Source organism: Vicugna pacos, chromosome 16, assembly GCF_048564905.1.
Source record: "Vicugna pacos chromosome 16, VicPac4, whole genome shotgun sequence".
Lineage (NCBI taxonomy): Eukaryota > Metazoa > Chordata > Mammalia > Artiodactyla > Camelidae > Vicugna > Vicugna pacos.
Genome location: NC_133002.1, coordinates 7,043,793 through 7,063,828, shown reverse-complemented (window position 1 = coordinate 7,063,828; position 20,036 = coordinate 7,043,793). Strand labels below are relative to the sequence as shown.

Sequence of the window (20,036 nt, the reverse complement as noted above, 5' to 3'; positions counted from 1 at the left end):
TCTGCGGAGCCGAAATTGTTCTGTATCTGGGTCTGGGTGATGGCTACACAAGCATACTCATGTGCAAAAATCCATCCATTTATGAGATTAGAACACCTCCCTCTGTGCAAGTTAAACCTCAATAATTTCTTTAATAAGGAGGTGGGGGTTTGGAGGACGGAGGGAGTGGCAAAGAAGAGGCAGCAACTGCACTGCTCCCTTGGGAACTGCGTGTCTCTCAGGGGAGAGGGCAGCTGGGGCTGTGCAGAGCGGGCTGACGTAGCCAGAGCTGACTGCCCGGCTACACTCCGCTGCTCCCGGTAGTAAACTCTATACTGTACCCTACACGGCAGTTTTAAATGGTAACGGGGGTCTGGAGACGAGGTGGAGAAACACCCCTGGGTTTCTCCTAAGGGACATTACCCCTCTTAGGGACTGACTGGGGTTACCGGATCTGCACACATGCCAATGCAGGACAGACGGCTCACAGGAGTTAAAAACAGTGGGGAAAGGAGCATTGTTGGAAGGCGGGCTTCCACCTTTTATTCCCAGATAGGATGTTTTGGGGTATTTTCCTATTTTAATCCCCTCCTCCCTCCCCTTATTCAAGCAGACAGTCTGCACCAGGCAGCTCTTCCATACCTCGTAGGAGAGAAACGAGGCGGGGCAGACAGTAAAACTGTGGGTCTCTTTGCCTTGTGTGGTCTAAAAGCCTAAGGCCCCTGCCGGAAGAATCAAAGAGTCAAAGCGTATTTCTTTGCGGTCTTTACCAGAATTATTAAGGAGTGTGGATTTCTTCCAAGCCAAAAAGAGAGCCCTGGTTTGGGCTGGAGGGAGGCCAGTGTGGCCTGGACATCCCAGCGTCGCTGCCAGGAAGAGGCGTAAGCAAAGAGCAGAGAGCAATGCTCCCCACCGGATCCCACAGGGACTAGGTGGTGACCGGCTGTGGCCTCTGACCAGCAGTGCAGTCTGAGAGCAGATGAAGATAGCAACAGGATGAGGCCCTCTGTGCTCCAGAGAAGCATGCCCCTTAGTTAGTTAGATGTGTATCTCGGGAAGAATTTTAATGAACCCGGATTCTTGTATCTTCCCATCCACAGAAAAGCACGAAAATTAACTGGAGACATCTGTTCTTTGTGACTAGCAGTAATCTTTTATCAAAATGCATGCCTGACCACATGTCGTCCCTAGCCAAAAACCACACATGTATACCGGCTTCTCCCCGGCCTCTTCAGAGCAGTTTCCTCAGTGCTACTGAGAGGCCGTCTCCCAGGCTGCGGTTCTCAGTAAGTCCCCGAGTGAAACTTAAACTCACAAATCTCATGTTGTGTGTTTTTCTTTAAGTCCACACAAGGGGACCCCAAAGAGGGAGGGCTGTGGAGCACATTCAGGTAACTGGGGCCACAGCAGCCCTGGGGAAGGTCTCTGTGACCTCAAGTGTGACCCCAAACTATCAGACCAGCACCAGACCGTACAAACCCCAGCGGGGTGGCTCAGCACTTAGCTGTGGGGACAGAGCATCATGTGGGCTCCCCTGCCACCTGGACACACCCCAGGGAGGCTGAGGTTAAAGTTTCCTGCCAGGCCAGAAAAAGGGCAGGATAAAATTATACACTAAGTTAGGTTATAGCAGTCAAATTTTCTTTCCTATAAACCTGAGTTTGTAGACTTAGATTCCAAGTTACAGCACTAGGTACTTCTGCATTATTTGAATCTGTTATAATCATTTGAATCTTTTCTACGTTTTGTGCTTTACTTGCATAATTTTCGTTTCCCTGTGTCCCTGGCGTGGAGACCCACAAGAGAGGCAGGAGTCAGCTGAGGGTGTGCCCGCTGTGGCTTCCCTGTGACTTTGGTCTGACCACAGACTCTCTTGATCCAATCCTGAGGCTGAACCACAGGGGGGCCTCTAGCTGCCTCTCTCCTGGGCTAAAAGAGCAGCCCTGTGGCTCCTGGCCCAGGACTGGCAGGGTGCCCGCCCACCTCCTTTCTTGCCTCGCTACAGAGCAGAGTCCCTGCCACCCGCCACCCCTCTTCCCCAGCCAAGCTCCGGAAATCCCTCACAGAGTAACAGGGCCTGGGTGTGCTCGGTCTGCTCTGCCTGCATCTCACAGTGGCAGGAGACCGTCCTCCGGGCCCTGTCTGGGACCCCAAAATGGAAATTCTGAGCTACAGAAGTGCTTCCACTTCCCCTTTTCGAGCTGGAGTTCTCGCCGTCACTTCCTAAGAAGCATCTGTTTCCAAACCCATTTCTGACCCCGAAACCTTGTCACAGCCCAGATTCAACAGGCAAGAGGTGGGGCAGTTGGCAAAGAAAAGGAAAATGACACCCCTCAGCCATCTTTTATGTGTCAGGCACTTTACACGTGTCACCTTAATCCTAATATCTACCCTACAGGGTGGGGACTACAGCCATGTGACATGTGAGAAAACCATGGCGAATTCAGAGACTTTAAGCAACTTGCTCCAATGTACACAGCTAGTAAGTGACCAAGCCAAAATCCAAATCTCTGTCTGTCTGACCCCAAGGCTCCCAGATAGGACCTGTCAAGGCACCATCCAGTCCTCCCCATGGTCTCTAAGGCCCACCTTCATAGAAGCTACATTCCCAGCTCAGCTTCTAGGGGTACTGGCTGAGAAAGGTCTTATGCCCCCACCACTCAGTCTGTTTCCCAATTTCCAAGGCCCCAACTGAGGAATCTTATTCCAGCTCATCTTTTTGATCTGGGTCACGCAACTGGGCGTCCATTTATTGCAAGCACCTGCAACTCTGCTCGAGGGCCTTCAGGGCCTACAGCTTGGCCCACCCCCAAGCAAACAGGAATGTGAGGGAATTCACCCTGAGAGCAGCCCTCCACCAATGACAGAGATGCATAGGAGGGCAAATCACTCAGCTTCTCACTCCAGGGAACCATTCCTAGCGCTCCACCCCGTCTCCCAGGGGTCCCCGGGGCGGGGGGTGGGGGGAACGGCTCTCATCCCTCAGGCTCCAGTGGACACTGAGTTGAGGTGTGGCTCCTCTCACCTGGCTCTGAACCCTCCTGGCTGCCGGGGAACCAGTGATCTGCTCGCTGGGTGTGGCCAGGGCCCCTGGTCCCTCGCCTGCTGCCTCTGCCCCTCCAAGTTCTCACTGACCTCAGTCTCAGCACATCCTCCCTCCCTTTTAAGCCACCCACTTGGCAGCCTCTGCTCGGGGGTCATCCAGAGCCTCACCAAAATATCCCCCAAATCATTCCATCCCACATCTCAGATACAGCAGGCCTCAGGAGTCTCAGCCCAGCCACGCCCCCTGGGAGAATTGAAGGCTCGTGCTGGATCCCGGCACATCTTCCTCCACTTCCCAGCTTCCACTAAATTCTCTTTCTCCACATGCTGACCCCCACGTGGGTCCCCCAAAACAACACCAGTGTGAGCTCCTGGGTGTCAACAGATATTTACTGGAAATTTGAGCATAAGATAGAGTCTGAATGTAGCACAGAATAACTCAGATGAGAACCTGAAATTCGACATTAGCCATAAAAATCCCTGCCTTAGAAATCCACTGGCCATTCCCTGTCAGAAAAAAATTGATCTCTCCCTGGCCTGATTTTCCTCCCAAGACCTAGGACCCCTCCACATCTCCCCTCTTCAACCTCAGACTCAACACCAGCTCTCGCAATCCTATTTCTTTCTTACGCAGAACAATTAGCTCTCTCCAGGCAATATAGGTAGGGGTGGGAAGAGGTAGGGGGGTCTCCCTCTTTATAATCAAACATGCCCATTATGTATTTTTTTCCCTAAGCCAAAGAGTAAGTTCCTTCCTCAGAAGATTTTTGCCCTCATTTTAGACCGACCAACTCAACTCTAGCCAGCTCTACTGAAACAACATTTTTGTAATGCCTCACACATTTCTTTTAATCCTCTCTGTAAAAAGTAGGCCGTATCATCTCCCCATTTCACAGGCAAGGAGACTGAGGCTCAGCAAAGTTAAATAGCACAGCCACTGAGGGAATCAACAACCAGGCAAGAACTGAAACCCAGATCTGCCTTAGTCTAAATGCCGTGCTCCCTGCCACTGCCCATCCTGGGAGGGGCCGTGTTTCTGCAGGAGGCAAGCCCCATTTTCAGAATAATTCCCGTGTGGCAGGAAAGGCCAGTGTGCCACAGGGTCATCTGTGGAGACAGGAGATAAGAACCCCTGATGCTGGGGGAGGCTGCTCCCCTGCTAGGCCAACACCCCATCCTCATGGAGCAGCTTCCAGAACTCCTGCTTCCTCCTGAGTCAGACCCTCCCCCGACCAGAGTCACACTGAGAACACCAGAGCAAGCCCCAGCCTGCAGTCTCCTTGGGGCCAGCTGCTCCATCTCCAGACCTCAGACCTGCAGAGAGGCAGGTACAAACTCGAGACTTGCTCTCCCAGACCATCTAGTCAGAGTGCGCCCTGGCAGGAAGGCACGTGACTTTTTCACCTCCACCAGCGAAGGGGCCAAGCCCAGCGTTGGCTGAACTGGACCCAGTTTCAACCACAACTGTTTTTTCCCTTCTTCGTGAGAAAGGGCCCCAGCAGGGGGACCTGACTTCAGCGACAGCATGTACATCTGTGACTGTACACTGAGCGCCTGTTGTGTGCTGGGCATTGTATCCAAGGACCTCCTCTTGTCTTCCCAGTCCTGGAGCTCAGCAGCAGCTGGCCCATTTTACAGAGGAGCGAACCGTCTAGCAAGGTCATGGTAGCTTCTTGAGCTTTCACAGCCGCAACAGCAGAAGCTGGAATTTTAACCAAAGCTTGTGCAGCTCCAAAGCCTGTGCCGTTTCCACGACGCAACACCCCCGTCAGAGGAGGCAGTGATCTGCCCCTCCTTCCCCGGGGCCCAACCACAGTCTTCTTTTAGGGGAAGCTGGGTTTGGGGTGTCAGAGAGTGATTCTGAAAGCCCACTCACCTGATGGGACAAGGGGTGGGGTGGGGCGGCTGGAGCAAGAATAAGCCACTGAGCGAGTCATCCCGCTTCGGAGAACCCCACTCAAACGACGTGGCTCTCTCACGGGACTCAGGCATGAAAGAGGCTATGAATGGCCCTGAAACTCCTGGAGAATCCCCCCGGACACCTGGGCACATCCTGCCGGATGACTTTTTATAAACATACCAAACGTGCACATGATACCAAATCCTGAAGATATGAAGTGATGTACAATGAAAAGGAGGGCTCCTTCCTACCCCTGTCTCCAGGCCTCCCTCACACCACCCTTCCTAACAGAAAGAGAAGGTAACTGGTATCCATTTCTTAAGAGCCTCCAAAAGAGAGTTTATGCATTGGTAAGCACAGGGGAGTCTCTTTTTCTTCACACACGTGTGGCACACTACCTAAGCCATTCTGTCCTTTGCTTCTTTGATTTCTTGGATCTTAGAGATCACTCCAAATCTGCCTGTAGGGAGTTGCAACAGACAGTCCGTTACACAGAAGCACTAGAATTAGCCAGTCAGCCCCTTACTGATGGACAGTTCGGCTGGCTCTGCTCTTCATTATGACAAACCATGAGTATCTCGCATGGTCATGGTGTACATGTGTATGTATGCAAGATGAGTTCCGAGAGGTAGAATTGCTAGTGCTTATTAAATACAATATGTGATTTTTAAAATTTCAGTGGATTTTGCCATGTGCCCTCCCTCGAGGGTGCCGCAGTGCGTAGCCCACACACAGTGAGGGGCAGCACAGGGTGCACTTTTTATACGAGGGAAAACCTTTAGCTGGAAGAGATTAGCTGGGGGCAGACAGGCCCAGACATTCATCCTGGGACAGGTGACAAGGTGAGCCAGCATCACCGACAGGCTGCTCCCTGCAGGCAGGCCACCCACTTCACAGATAAGAAAACAGACTCAAGAGAGTTGACGTGTCTCACCCAGGGTCACGGCCTGGAATCCTGTAAGCGCAGGGCAATTCCCCCCATGTAGGGTACCCTTCACCCTCGGATATCACCTATGGTCTCCTACGCTGATCTGGCCACAACTTGGAAAACCCAGCTCCCTTCTACTGTGAACTGAAAATAGTTGGGCCACCCACATGGTTTAGGGCTTCCCTTGTCATTTCATTCCCGCCCACAAGAGACCAGGACCTACCCCCACATGTACACACACACCCAGCTGCTGTCTCCAGCCTACTTGGGGCCCACAGAGCCCCGACCATCCACAACTCTGAGGTGAGTAGCAGTGATTACCCTGGACATTCATCCACCCACCCAGGGACCTGAAAAACTCAACACAGCCTCTCCATGGTTACTGCTGGGTGATGGGCAGTGAAGGCAGGAAAGAAGTGACAGTAACGTATGAGCCATGGGCATTCTCATCAGCCCCCCTGGAAACAGAAGCAAGCATGGTGAAAACAGTTCTCGGATAAAAACCGACAACATAATGCCATTTGCAGCAACATGGATGTTCCTGAAGAATGTCATTCTAAGTGAAGCCAGAAAGAGAAAGAAAAATACCATATGAGATCGCTCATATGCGGAATCTAAAAAATAGCAAAACATAAATACAAAAACAGAAACAGACTCATAGACGTAGAATACAAACTTGTGATTGCCAAGGGGTCAGGGGGTGGGAAGGGACAGACGGGGATTTCAAAATGTAGAATAGATAAACAAGATTATACTGTGTAGCACAGGGAAATATATACAAGATCTTGGGGTAGCTCACAGAGAAAAAAATGTGACAATGAATATATACATATGTTCGTGTATAACTGAAAAATTGTGCTCTACACTGGAATTTGACACAACATTGTAAAATGACTATAACTCAACAAAAAAAAATGTTAAAAAAAAAAAGTTCTCTGACTTTGTCCTTGGAAAGTACCTCCACATCCACTAACTCATTTCATCTCCACAACAGTTCTCTGAGTTACACAGGGCAGGGATTCTTATTCATTCTTCCCATTTTATAGATTTTTTTAAATGAAGTATGACTTGTCCACTACTAGAGAAGGAAAGAGACTAGAGGCAGACCCAGGGTTTCTGGTGCCTAATCCTAGTCACATCCTGTTCTGTACCCACAATAAGCAACCTCCTAGAGATATGAAATGTCTGCAAAAAAAAATCCCTTATCTGCCCACATCCAGAATGAGTCACCCTGTCCCTAGAAGTGCTATCTGGGACCCTCCAATACATGTATATACGTGAATTCCTTTCCCTGGGTCCTCATCTTTGTTTCAATTACATAGGTACATCCTTTGTGAGGAGATTTTTGGGATGTTTCTGATGGGTGGCTTTGCACTGTATTTGAGTGCCTGGCTTGGCCTCTGGAACATGATAGGTGCTCAATAAAAGTGTGTTTCTTGGTTGTCTAAGAGGATGGACAGATGGATGTATGGATGGATGGATGGATGGGTGGATGCATTAGTTTAATTTGTTTCTTTGCTTGTTTATTTTGTTTGTTTTTATTTTCTTACACAGCATCCATTCCCCCTTCCAAATATCACCTTGACATCCTTTTGTGGAATTACTTCTCCCCCAGCATATACAGTCTCAGTGGTAATGCCGATCGGGTGTTCTATCTTCTCCCAACCACGAAACAAGCAAATAACACCAGCTTGGCTGGTTATCATTCCTCCCCTAGGACAACAAATCCTTAGCAGATTGAGATGTAGATCAGAAAAATGGCTGGAGTACATTTATTTCAACAGTGGTACCCTGGTAAGATTGTCAAGTAGTAACTGCTGCCCAAACACCCAGAGCTTCTTTGGTTTCTCATCCATCCTTTTTCCAAGTCAGGTTCTCCGATGTTCTATCCATCCTATGAGCTACTCAACTTTACCCTCAGTATGTTACCTTCCTGCTGAAGTTAGCCAGAGTTGTCTTCTGCACTTACAAACAAAGCATTTTAAATGACACAGCTGTAGAGATAAATGAATGGATGAGTGGGTGGAGGAATGGAAGGAGGGAAGGAGTGAATGAAGGGAAAAGGCAGAGCAGTGGCCGAAGGTGTGAATGCAGTACTGCCCATGGAAGGACTTACATGAGTCCCAGGCCTTGGAAGGATGAGGGGGAAGAAGGGATGATAATGGGAAGCCCTCGGCCCTACCTGCAGGAGGGGTGGTATGAGCTGATTTTAGGGGCAACAGGACACCGACCCCCAAATCTCCTCCAGGACACTAGAAATCCTCTAGTTTTTAATCTTTTAACTGAGAATGGTCTCAGAAATAATATTGTCAAGCTTCCGTTTTCTAGTTGAGGAAACTGAGGGCCACCAAAGGGCAAGAGGTTTGCCAACATCTCACAGCTAGGTTTGGAGCTGAGCTGGGACTAGACCTCAGGTCTCCTAATTCCCGATGCCTTGCTCTTTCCACTGCCCAAAGCTGCCACTCTAAAGAAATGACTACAGTGCAGAATTTCCTAATCTCATTTTGAGGAAATTCCCAAGGGGACTTCCTCTCCTAGGCTGGAGGTGTGAAAAAATGGAAATGCCTCAGGAGGTTCTAAGGTCCTTCTAGTTGTGGCCCAAACGCTCTGCAGGCAGGGAGAGGGGCCAGGGAGGCGACGGGGAGGAGAAGCAAGGGACTGCAGGCGCCCATCCCCAGGAAAGGAAGCAATGCACAAGAAGCCAAGGGGCTTCCCAGGACCAGCTCAGTAAAGGGGCAGAGTCCAGACCACAACCACAAGAGTCCTGTAACATTCTGAATCCTGTGTCACTTCCTCTGTAAGTCTGCGTGTGAAACTCTTTGAAAAGGGGTCTGCGTGCTGGCCTGCAGGGGCAGCCAGGAAGGGAGAAGAGGGGACCATGGCTCCATCACGGCCAGGCTCAGAGAGAGAAATCAGGGAAGGACAGAGCATTGGGACTGAGCCTCTGCAATCTGCTGCACAGAGGGCAGGAGAGCCCAAGGCAGGCCTGAGTCATCGCCATTGTCTACATTTTCTTCCTAATAAGTGAAGTAACGCCTAAAGTATCTAGCACAGTGCCTAAGAGCTCGTGGAAAATCACCGCCAACTCCCCCTCGCCGGCCCCCATGGCTCCTGACACAGAGCTGAGAGGAACACCTCTGAGGAGGGGTGGGGGTACTTTGAGGGAAGCAACACTGGAACCTGGACATATGGGGAAAGAAAGAGAAGGCATTCTTTTCTGAGTATCTACTTATGCCAAGAATGGTGCTGAGCGGGCTGCTGATCACCTCATTTAATCCTCTGGGGTGTCCCAGGAGCCATGATTCTCAGCCCATTTCTAGAAAGGAAATCAAAGTGTAGACTAGTTAATAACCTGGCCAAAGACACACAGAGAGTCTGACTTCAGCCCCAAGTTTGTCCATCTTCTCCAGGCTTTCTCCTGGAGACTGGGGACGGCGGAAGGGAGGGGGCTCCTGTGCTCTGGACGTATTCACCAAGAAAGGGAAAGGCACTGACAAACCCACAGAGGAAAACAGAGACAAAAAACAGTCTCAGGAGTGTCAGGAGGAGGAGGAGGACCTGAAATCATCCATCAGCCCGCAACTCGGGGAGACTCGGTGCTTCCGGCTGGGCCTCGCTCCCACGGCTGCCCTGCCCCCCAGGATACCTTGCGGTGGGCTCCAGTCCCCCAGAGCGGGTGAGCACATCGGTAAACATGCCACCTGTGGTCTCCAGCTGCAGAAAACAAGCGGGCGGGCACAGCCACTGTCCCATGTGGTGAAGGTGAGAAGAGGTGGGGGCCAAGCTGCAGCCCTCCGGCCTGACGGTGGTTGAACCAGGGGAAAGGTTGTCAGACCCCTGACACAGTGAGATGTACCACGTGACGGGGAAGGGTGGGGAGGCGCAGAATAGAATGACATAGAAAGAACAGACCGGAGCTGGACCAAAAAGCAAGGGCAGGATGTCGCAGGAGACGTCTTGGGTGGGGTGTGCATCCTGCCCCTCCACGGGCAAGTCCCCTGCCCCGGCTGCGAGGCCTCCTCTTACACCTTCACGCTGCTGCCCGCTACGACCTCCACCAGCACTCCCGAGCACCTACCCCAAGCAGGGCCCCGTAGACACAAGGAAGGGGGAGACAGCCCCTCACTGGTGGGAAATACTGGCTCAGGTGGGAAATATCTGTGTGGGGACACTAGGGCAGAGAAGGAGAGACAACCAGAGGGCAAATCTCCAATTTGTAGATGGAGAAAATTAAGGCTCATCGGGAGGAAATGACCTTGCCCCGGGCTTCTCTTGGGGCCCAGATGGGGATTCCTAGAGGATGGAGGAGAATTCCCTGCTTCGGACATTGTTTGTAAAAGCAGCCAGAAAAGCCAGAGCTGCTCCCCACACAGTCACGGGGCGGCGGGGGAAAAGGGGGGGAACTCCAGGTCGGAGCAAAGCTTCGGAATCCAGATGGAATGAGGTTTCACTTTCTTTGCCTGCCTTGGGTTTCCTAACGTCACCGTGTGAGGCTGGGCAGGCAGCCAGCTTAGCTTAGGAAAAAAGCAAACGAAAGAGGAAAAAGGAAGACTGGGGCAGGAGGGCAGGGGAGGGGCCGCACTAGGCTGGGGGGAGTGTGCGTCCAGCTTCAGGGAGGTATATGCTAGGAAAGGGGCGCAGGACGTTTGAGGGTTGAGGAGAACTAGCCCTCTGAACTCGAGAGGCCCATCAGTGAGCCTGCCAGGTACCATACTGTTTACACTGGTCCTCTGATTTCCTCGTGGCATCAGTATATTAGAGCCAGAGAATATACTGATTCCTTGAGTCCAAACTCTGATTTTGCACAGGAGAAAGTGAGTGGCAGAAATGGAATTACAACTAGGTTCTTCTCTCTCCTCTACACCCCACAATTCACTGGAACCATCCAAAGGGAAGGAAAGTAATCCTGACGTACCCATTGTCTATTTCTGCTTAAGAACCCCGTCATCCTACCCCCGGACCCCGCAACTTCCAATACAACTTATACACAGACGTACACACATACTTACACACAGCAGAAAAGTTCACCAGGATTCAAAGATGAGGATGGTGTTGGTCCATCTGTGGTTCCCTCACCTCTATCCTCAGCTAGTGTGTTTGGTATCCAGGAAAGGACCTTCCTTTCTTCCATAAAGAGGGAAACTGGTAAGGGAAGCAGAAATAGAGCTCACGTGGAAAAACTGAGCCTTAGCGAGAGTTCTGGGATTTCTCTAGAAGCAATGCAGTCAGTGTGGTAGGAAGTCTATGAACCGAAATGTATTTGCATCCTGTGTTGAATTCTACCACTTTAAGAAAGTCACTTAACCTCTCTAAGCCTCCACTGACCCATCTGCTTCGAAATAAAGTATATAATAAAGTATATAACAAAGTTCGCTAATCTATACCCGTTGGTCTAGATTGCTGAAAAACCTGAAGTAGAGAAGAGCCTTAAAGGGGCTGCCATTTGCTCACTCTTAGTAACATGGCAGCAATAGCTAATGTAATTAAGCACTTAGGGTCAGGCCGCGTACTAAGAGGGTTACCAGCTTGAGAACATGTGTGGGAACTTAATGGTCTCACCAGCTGTGGGAGGGGCCATTATCCCTGACTTAGAGATGAGGAAACAGACCAGAGAGATGAAGCAATGTGTTGGAGGCCACCTGGTTCCTAAACGAAAGAAACACCAAAGCCCCTGCTCTTAACCACTAAGCCACACGGCCTCCTAGTTTGGTGACTAAGGGGACCAGGTAGAGGGAACAATTCCAAAGCAGGCAGATATGTTTGTGTAGATGGTTGAGTGTTTCTTAAGTGTTCGCATTTTATTTCCTCAAAGGAGATGGGCCAGGCTTTCCAAAGTTGTTTGTCTATTGTTAGCTGGTTAACGAGTCAGGAGGGAATGAGAGGATTCTTGGGACAAGCTCAGAACAGCACCTGGTACCTAGAGGGGCTGTAAGGACAGTTTAAGGGCCTGATGGACTTGGTCAGCGGGAAGAGCTGGAGCCCGGCCATCAGAAACACTTGGGCTCAAGTCCCACCTATCAGCGGTGTGACCTCGAGGACCTTAATGACCTCTTCTGAGGCTCAGTTTGCACATCTATAAAAGGAGAACCATAACCACCCTGCCTCAAAATCTTGGTAAGGATGAACTGTGACAAATTCTCCCCTTACCAGGTGATTCAGTTACCCTCAACCACTAAGTTACATACGGGACAGTAGCTAGCAAGAAACATCTTCGGGGTAAAATTACATTTTTTAAGTTACTTTTTTTTTAAAAAAAATGTGTTTGCCTTTGTCACTGTCAGTAGATACTTTTAGATAATTCAGAAGTCAACTTCAGCCCAACCCAGGCTAAACTGTCACTAATTCTGAATTATCCAAGTAGGAGTTAAATGAGGATTGACTGTATCCAATCCTCTGGAATGGAGGAAGAATGCCAGATCCAACCAAGACCACCACCAGGGTTCAGTTTCAGGGATGCCCAGCCACGAACCTTTCCAAGGTGAGCAGTGCTTAGTGGGCGGAGCACTGAAGTGGGAGCCAGGGCACCTGGGCTCTGGTCTCGTCCTTCTGCCCCTAGAGAAGCAGCTTCCTGACCTCTGGGGAGGACCCCTGCCCTGGCAGACGAAGCTGAGGATGCCAGCAGAGGAAGAGATTTTCCACCACCGCCGCTTGTGCTGGCTCTTCCTGAGGGCAAAGAGGGAAGTGATGAGCTCACCCTGGATCGGAGGGCAGTGAGGAGAGAGAGAGAGAGAGGGGGGAGAGAGAGAGAGAGAGAGAGAGTCATATTTCCGGAGGCCATTTCAGTTTTCTTTTCCATTTTGTGCAATTTCACTTATATCAGCTAGTGTGTGGCTGCTGTGCTGGAAACTCCCCCAGTGGGGGCGCCTCCTCTACTGATCTGGCTCCCTATAAAGGGCCAACTTGAGCTGCAGAGAATCCCTGCAGAAGATCCTAAGAAGGCGGGTGGACCCCACAGCCTCTGCCCACAGCTACCATGAAGGTCTCCACTGCGGTCCTCGCCGTCATCCTCGCCGCTGCCACCCTCTGCGTGCCTGCGTCTGCCTCCCCATGTAAGTCCAGGTCCTGACTGGGGCCCTGACTGCCGCAGCCCTGCGGCCCAGACCTCGCCCTCCTTTCAACCATAGCATTTACACTGTCTATGATTTACATCCTTCAGTATTGCTTTATACCCAGACGTCCAGGTGTCCCAGAAAGATCTCTAAGCCACTTCATGGCAGGGACCCTCTGATCAACTTATCTGTATCTTCAAGGTCTCCACCCCAAGCCCTGTGGGTGCTCACTGAGTGTGGACCGATGCTGGGGATGTCAGTAGGCAGGGGCAGCTCAAGCTGATCTGGAAACATGACTGACTCATCTCTATCACCAGCAGGGTTTCTAACAAGCTTCTAAGCCCTTAGCTAAAATTCTCCTGGGACAATCATAATCTTCCCCATTTCATAGATGGAAAAATATGGGGCTTGAGAAAGGATAATAAAAGTTAATTAAAAGCTCACTGTGGGTCAAGTATTGTGCTGATTGCTTTACATATACTATCCTATTTAATACTAGCGTCTACCCTTTGAGTAGCGGCCCTTGACTTATAGAGGCCCAGAGAGGTTAAGTAACTTGTCCAAGGTCACACAGCTAGGCAGTGAGGAAAGTAGGGTTCAAACCCAGTTCTTTTTTTTTTTTTAACATTTTTTATTGATTTATAATCATTTTACAATGTTGTGTCAAATTCCAGTGTTCAGCACAATTTTTCAGTCCTTCATGGACATATACACACTCATTGTCACATTTTTTTTCTCTGTGAGTTATCATAACATTCTGTGTATATTTCCCTGTGCTATACAGTGTAATCTTGTTTATATATTCTACAACAAACCCAGTTCTAATTGGCTCTGACACTACCACTGTGCTGGGAAATGGTAACTGACACTTGCCGGGGTCATCCTGAATTAACTGACCAACAAAAACTCCTCCTCCTCTGTTCAGAGCCCTTCTCAGGATGCAATATGCATCTTCAGGACCCTCTTAGGGGTCCTGGCTGAGCCATGAAGTCTGAGTTTTGGAAGCCTCCCACCAACTCACCCCGGGTCTCAAAGAAACCAAGTTCTGAATCAGTTAAGAATCCTAGGAGGGCAAGAATAAGGGCAGAGGGCCAGCATGCCCTGAGTGCCAAAAGTATGGGGTTATGGTGTAGAGGGCAGGATGCCAACTGGGCTCAAGGATTAGGTGAGGCACTGGGGAGATCCTCTCAGTCCTCTGTTGGAATCCCCACTCTGCCACTCGGTGTCCATGGCCAAGTGACTTTACCTCTCTGATCCTCAGCTTCAGCCGAAAGAGTCCATGTAAGATGAGTCATATAAAATGCCAGCACAATACCCAGCGTGCACCAGTAATGAATCCAGGGGTCTCCTTCCTTCCTTCCTTCCCCCAGATGCCTCGGACACCACACCCTGCTGCTTTGCCTACATCTCCCGCCCGCTGCCCCGCGCCCACATCCACGAGTATTTCTACACCAGCAGCAAGTGCTCCATGGCAGCAGTCGTGTGAGTCTCAGCCCTGTGGAACCCTCCAGGGGGCGAGGAAGGGACACCTTTCTTCCCAGGGTTGGTCCCCTAATCAGGAGCCCTCGAAGAGAGTCCCCCATCCACTCCCACCCAACCTCCAGCTGCTCAAATAACCACGGCTCCTCCATCCCTAGCTTCATTTTCACCAGCTCTCATGGAAAAAGATTAGACGAGGTGTTCTCGCAGGACCCTCCCCACTCTGATGGACCAGGTCAGGTCTCCGATCTTAAAGGATGTGACTGTTACTTGAACGTGATCTGTTCAAGTAGCAGTCGATCCAGTTAAGAACCCCACAGTCCCCCATACCCTACACCCAATCAAATACACCTGCAAGCTCAGAGGACCTAGAAAGGGGAGGTCAGAGGTCAGGGCCCTAATTGCAGTCAAGTATGTTTTTTTAAAAAGTTATTGATTGATGAAGAAATAATGAAGTAAGATTCTCCTTTAAATAACCACAAGCTACTACATTTGGAGAAGTAATAATCCTTGCTACCTAGGAGGTGCCTACTGTGTGTCAAATGTTTTACATGCATTATCTCTAAATTTTATAACATCCCTGCTAGGTATGCATAATTCTCTCTGTGTTTCAGAAAATAAAACTGAGACCCAGAGAGGTTTGGTGACTTGCCCAAGGTTGCACAGTAAGTGAGGGATGGAGCCCGTCTCTGGAGCCTCATCTTTCTACTCTAGCAAGGTCATTAGTGATAGTTGCTTAAGAAGATTAAGAAGTTGCTTAGAAAATGAAAATGGGGCAATCATGAAGTTTGCTATGTAATGATGAAGGCTTTTAATCCAAAAATGCCTGTGACTCTGGCAAAGTTCTAGGTGTTCAGAGTTGGCCTTTGGGCCTGATGAATCCTTCGAAGTGCAGCAGTAATATTTAGCTCTACGAGTTTTATTCCTGAGAACAGATAATTTTTGAAAAGAAAAAAATCCTTTTTTGAGCACCTATCATGGGGCAGGCAAAGAGGAGTAAAGCACCGCCCCTGCGCTTTGGGGCTCACAGCCTAAGACGCACGCAGCAGGGGCAGGACACCCTGTGAAAAACCATTACAAAAGGACAGAGGGAACGTGGCGTGCTTCAGGGCTTAGGAGAAGCGATTTGGGGGAAGCCTGCTGCCAAAGGTGCTGCCTTGACACAGGGTTAGGCTGAGAGACTGGGTGTATCAGGCAGAGGGAATGTTGCCAGGACACTCCTTTTGTTTTTGTAGCATCTCCGTGTAGGAAAGCACTGAGGGCCTTGAATTTCAGTACCACGTGTGGGAAATGAGCGGGAACAGGGAAAGCCTGGACAAGAGGGGTCCAGCGAAGAGGCTGTTGCTGTCCACGTGAGTGGTGTTGAAGGCTGAACAGGGCCTGAGGGGAAGGAAAAGAGAGACAGGTGGGAAACCATCAGGGGTGGAATCAGCAAGCCGAGGCAGGTGACGTGAGGTCGGGAGCAAGGAAGAGAGAGGGGTCGAGGGCGATGCTGAGGTTTCAACCCAGAGAGCCAGAGGAGGGTGGAGGCCCCTGAAGTCCCAAGGAAGAGCTGTTGGAAAGGAAAGGGCCAGGGTGCCAGCACAACAACCCGGTGGAATGCAAAAGTGTGAGACGAGGGGTTGGTAGCTGAGGAAAGGGTGGTGGGGCCGGAGCTGTGCCACTCTTTTATAGGAGGAAGGGGTCTCCCAATGGAAGTGCAGAGACACAGCATCGTCTTGGCTGCTCCAGCTAGTCTGCCTTTCTTAGAATCCTGACTCTGCCAACTGGTAGCTGTGTGAGCGTGGGCTGGTCACTGAACCTCTCTGAGCCTCAATTTCTTCATCTGCAAAGCAGAGTTAAATAGAAGTATTTCCCTCACTGGGTCAAAGTGAGAATAATAAAATGAAAGATAAAATTCGATTATTTCCTAGCACACAGTAGGTGCCTGATGTTAACTTATATCATCATCCTTCTCTCCCTTTAAATCTATTATTATATACATGGAAGTGACAGGTCAACTTGATGAGTGAATGCAATTCACTCAGTCACTAATGTATTCAATAAACATCCACTAAGCACCCTCGCTGTGCCAGACCCAGGGCCAGAGACTTGAGGAATCGCCCAGAAGAGGGCAGCAACCTTGAGCACAGCCGCTCTCAAGGAACAGGGGAAGGTGGAGGCTCCCAGCGAGACTGAGCCAGATGAGGGGTAGGAGTGAAGTCAGGCCAAGAGAGTGTCCCCCAAGAAGGGCAGGGAAAGAAGGCTTGGCAACGAGGGGCTATTACTCAGTATCACATTCTGGGGGGAGGAGGAGGAGGAGGAACAGGAGGCCTGAGCAACCCTCCTCCTCAGTGTTGGTTTTCTGGTCTTTCGACTTCCTGGCCACAGGCCAAGGGGATGGAGGAGGGAGGTCAGTGACTCTGCAGGATTTCCTGTGTGACACCTGCCTTGACAAGGGCAGGGTCTGGGTCGGAAGCATCCTCACCACCCCGAATAAGATGGCAAATACTAGGAGGCACCAGAGCCCAGAACACCCCTTCTTCTCCATCTCTCTTCTCTGCACGCCAGGGCGAGGGAAAGGGAGGTGGTCAAGGCGCACTGAGTGAGGCTCAGAGAAGGGGAAGCAGCTTCCCCGAGAGCAAACACTGTCTGTGATAGAGCTGGCAAAGGGGCCAAGAAATCCTTTCTTGCCAGACAACCTAAGACTTCACTTCTGGGCTCAAAAAAGAGCAAGAAAGCAACCTGAAGGGGAAGCCCGAATGAGAAAGGTCCAAGCAGGCCGGGCAAGCTAACGGTAACATGTTAATTAGCAGCACTGCTTTCCAGGCCCAAGGTGCTCCCCCAGACAGAACCTGTCTCCCAGGAAACAGGTGAGGCAGCAGCTGGACTGAGCCCGTGACCCCCCAGCCTTTGAGACCTCCCACTTAGACCATCGACACCTGTAGAGATAGGGCCTCTCGTCCTCATGGGCCTCCACGTTCTGGCCAGTTAATTGGCAGAAGGGCTTTGACATCTGCTAATATCTCAGGGTCCTCAACCTCTCTGAGCCATGGTGTCCAGAACCAGGACCCTTGGTCTCACGTTGCTCCGATCCACCATAAGGCCAAGGTCCCACCACACGTTTGGTATTTTTCAAAACTAATTTACACGTACTGTCTCACCTGAGCTTCACAGCAGTTGTGCAAACTAGGAGCCATTTCTCTCTACATTTGAGATGTAAGCACATAGACTCAGAGGTCCCAAGTGATTTCCCCAAGGTGACCCAACTAGTAAGTGGCGAAATCAAGACTCAAGTTCATGCCCTTCTGCCATTTACCCTGGCACGCAGATGTGCCCCTTTGTTGAACTGCATTATCTAAAACCAAATCACATGTGTGTTTGTTTTTACCACTTCTTTTCTCCCACTTACTCAGCCATGACTCAGTTGGAGGACAACTCTTTTTCTCTGCATCTTTAGCAACCAGCACAGGGTCTGAAACAGGAAGTGCTGACCAGCTCAACCCTGGGCTCCTCAGGCCCCGTATCCCCTTGGCTCTCCAGGCTGCACGTGTTTGTGCGTGGGGGTTAAAATGCACACAAATCTGCTTCTGGCTTGGAGCCCTTTTTGACCCAACAGAAGAGGAAATGGCCCTTCCTTGAAAGCCACAAATATAATCTTTTGGAACTCCAAAACTAACACACCCAGTAGCATTTCCCCCCACCTCAATCCACCTCATCCCCAAAGCAGGCTGTCCCAGCACTGACCGGGTCTCACCCTCTTCTCTCCCACAGCTTTATCACCAGAAAGAACCGCCAGGTGTGCGCCGACCCAGAGAAGAAATGGGTGCGGGAGTACATCAACTCTTTGGAGTTGAGCTAGGACGGAGGACGCCTTGAACCTGAACTTGTGCAAAGTTTCCTATCGCTTCTTGCGCTTGTCCTCACCAGCTGGGGAGGCTCCCCGCCAAGTGCTGTCCTCGCACCCCCTCCGTGGAGGGCACAGGAGTTTCCACCACACACAGCCCAGGTGGCAAAAGCCTCCCAGGCCGCTGGGGCTCTGCCTTGTGCACTGGAGATCTCTAGGCTCTGAGCTTCAGACCCCCAGCCCAGCTACGGTTCTGCAGTCAGAAAGGAAGTCGGCGCCTCTGGAGGCGAAGGAGGGAGGGAGACTGGGACCCTATGGTCATGCCCGTGGCCAAAGCTGCCATCTTGGCCCCTCCCGGGGAAGGGCTGACTGGCAAATGTGAAAAATCAGCTTTCCATTAAAATTCTCAAGGCAATTACAAAGTTGGCTCCTGGTTTGACTTCCTCTCTGGAACCCCTCTTCCTTGTGAGCAGTAAGCACTGGATCCTGGGCTTGTCACGTCCAATGTCCACCCTGGGTTCGGGGGCAGACGGAGCAGGTACCTAGTGGCTTATCCACCCTGGGGGTAGGGGACAACAGTCACTGCCTCCCACCCCCAAATCCCCAAGAATTTTTCACTCCTGCCACACACCTCCCTGTCTCCGCAAATTGTGGCTGGCCATTCTACCCATTCTGCTCGCCTTCCACCCCAGCCTACCTGACAACTCACCCCAGTCAATTTCTCTGACACCACTCTAGCCCCTGGAATGGGATTAATGATGATCCCAAAGCACCTCAGTTCTTTCCAATAAAGAGAATGAGGTATTCTGTGGGTTTCTGTGAATGCACCAGCACTTTTCAGGTGGAAGCATTACAACTTCCCATCTCTGTGTCCCTTCACGTGAACATATTTTAGCAAAATATATCCTCACAACTACAGCTCACTCTGTGCCAGGCATTGTCAGCCCCTAACATTCACCATTGTCCATCCTCATATCCCTTTGGGGAAGGCTGTATTATTAACCCTGTTTACAGTTGGGGAAAACTCTCGGCAATGAAAGTAACTTACCCAAAGCCCAAAAGCAGGAAAAAAAGAAAAAAGTGGTGGGGGCAGGGGGAGGGAGGAGGGTTATAATTAATGTTTAAACCCACTGGGTCCAAGGTCCAATGCCAAAGCTGATGAGGTTTTTTTTTTTCCCCATCTTTAATTTGCAAAATTTCAAACTTACCGAAATTTGCAAGAATACATCCATATACCCTTCATCAAGATTCAAATGTTAACATTAACCACATTTGCTTTATCTATGTGCATATAAGTGTGTGTTTATACATAAACACATACATTACATATATGATTGGTATACACATTTTTTTCTGAAATGAGAGTAAGTTGCAGATGTGCTCTCACTCCCCTCTAACAGCTTGTAGTAAGTCTCTCCTAATAACAAGGACAGTCCATGTAACCACAGAATGAGAAGCATTTAACGTTGACACGATATTGCTTTCTGATTAACATACAGCCCACGTGCAGATTCTCTCAACTGTCCCAATAATGTTCATTAGAGCTATTTTTTAAAATCCAGGATCCATCTATCTATACATATTGAATTTAGCTGTCATGTCTTTTTAGTGTCCTTTAACAGACGTTTTTTTTGTCCTTAAGTACACTGCTATTTTTTTCAGAAGTTCAGATCATTTTTCTGTAGAATACTTCCTAAGGTGCATTTGCCTGATTGCTTCCTCATCATGAAATTCAGTTGAACATTCTGGGCAGGAAAACCACATGGTGACGCTGTCTTTCTCAGCACAGCACATCAGGGCACATGACGTCAGTATACTGGAAGTGATGGT

General features: G+C 50.1%; 1 protein-coding gene and 1 long non-coding RNA gene across 8 annotated transcripts in view; one reads left to right on the top strand and one right to left on the bottom strand.

Moving 5' to 3' along the window:
• The window catches only part of LOC116283604 (uncharacterized), a 58,063-nt gene that overhangs the window by 18,868 nt on the left and 19,159 nt on the right, over positions 1–20,036 (bottom strand). For all 7 annotated transcript variants that reach the window (XR_012060200.1, XR_012060205.1, XR_012060202.1 and 4 more), the window contains 2 exons: positions 12,322–12,547; positions 10,862–10,994 (listed from right to left, as the gene is read on the bottom strand). This is a non-coding gene — a long non-coding RNA (uncharacterized lncRNA). The remainder of the gene's footprint in view (positions 1–10,861; positions 10,995–12,321; positions 12,548–20,036) is intronic.
• CCL5 (C-C motif chemokine ligand 5) lies at positions 12,504–18,367 on the top strand. Its single transcript, XM_006219199.4, has 3 exons — positions 12,504–12,901; positions 14,272–14,383; positions 18,134–18,367. The coding sequence occupies exons 1-3, from the start codon at positions 12,826–12,828 to the stop codon at positions 18,219–18,221; spliced, it is 276 nt and encodes a 91-aa protein (XP_006219261.1). The 5' UTR covers positions 12,504–12,825; the 3' UTR covers positions 18,222–18,367.

What these genes read in the sequence shown, in the direction of transcription:
- CCL5 (XM_006219199.4), top strand. Translation starts at nt 12,826, where the DNA reads ATGAAGGTCTCCACTGCGGTCCTCGCCGTCATCCTCGCCGCTGCCACC. An exon ending in GCCTGCGTCTGCCTCCCCAT is followed by an intron (nt 12,902 to 14,271) that starts GTAAGTCCAGGT and finishes TCCTTCCCCCAG; the next exon opens with ATGCCTCGGACACCACACCC. An exon ending in TGCTCCATGGCAGCAGTCGT is followed by an intron (nt 14,384 to 18,133) that starts GTGAGTCTCAGC and finishes TCTCTCCCACAG; the next exon opens with CTTTATCACCAGAAAGAACC.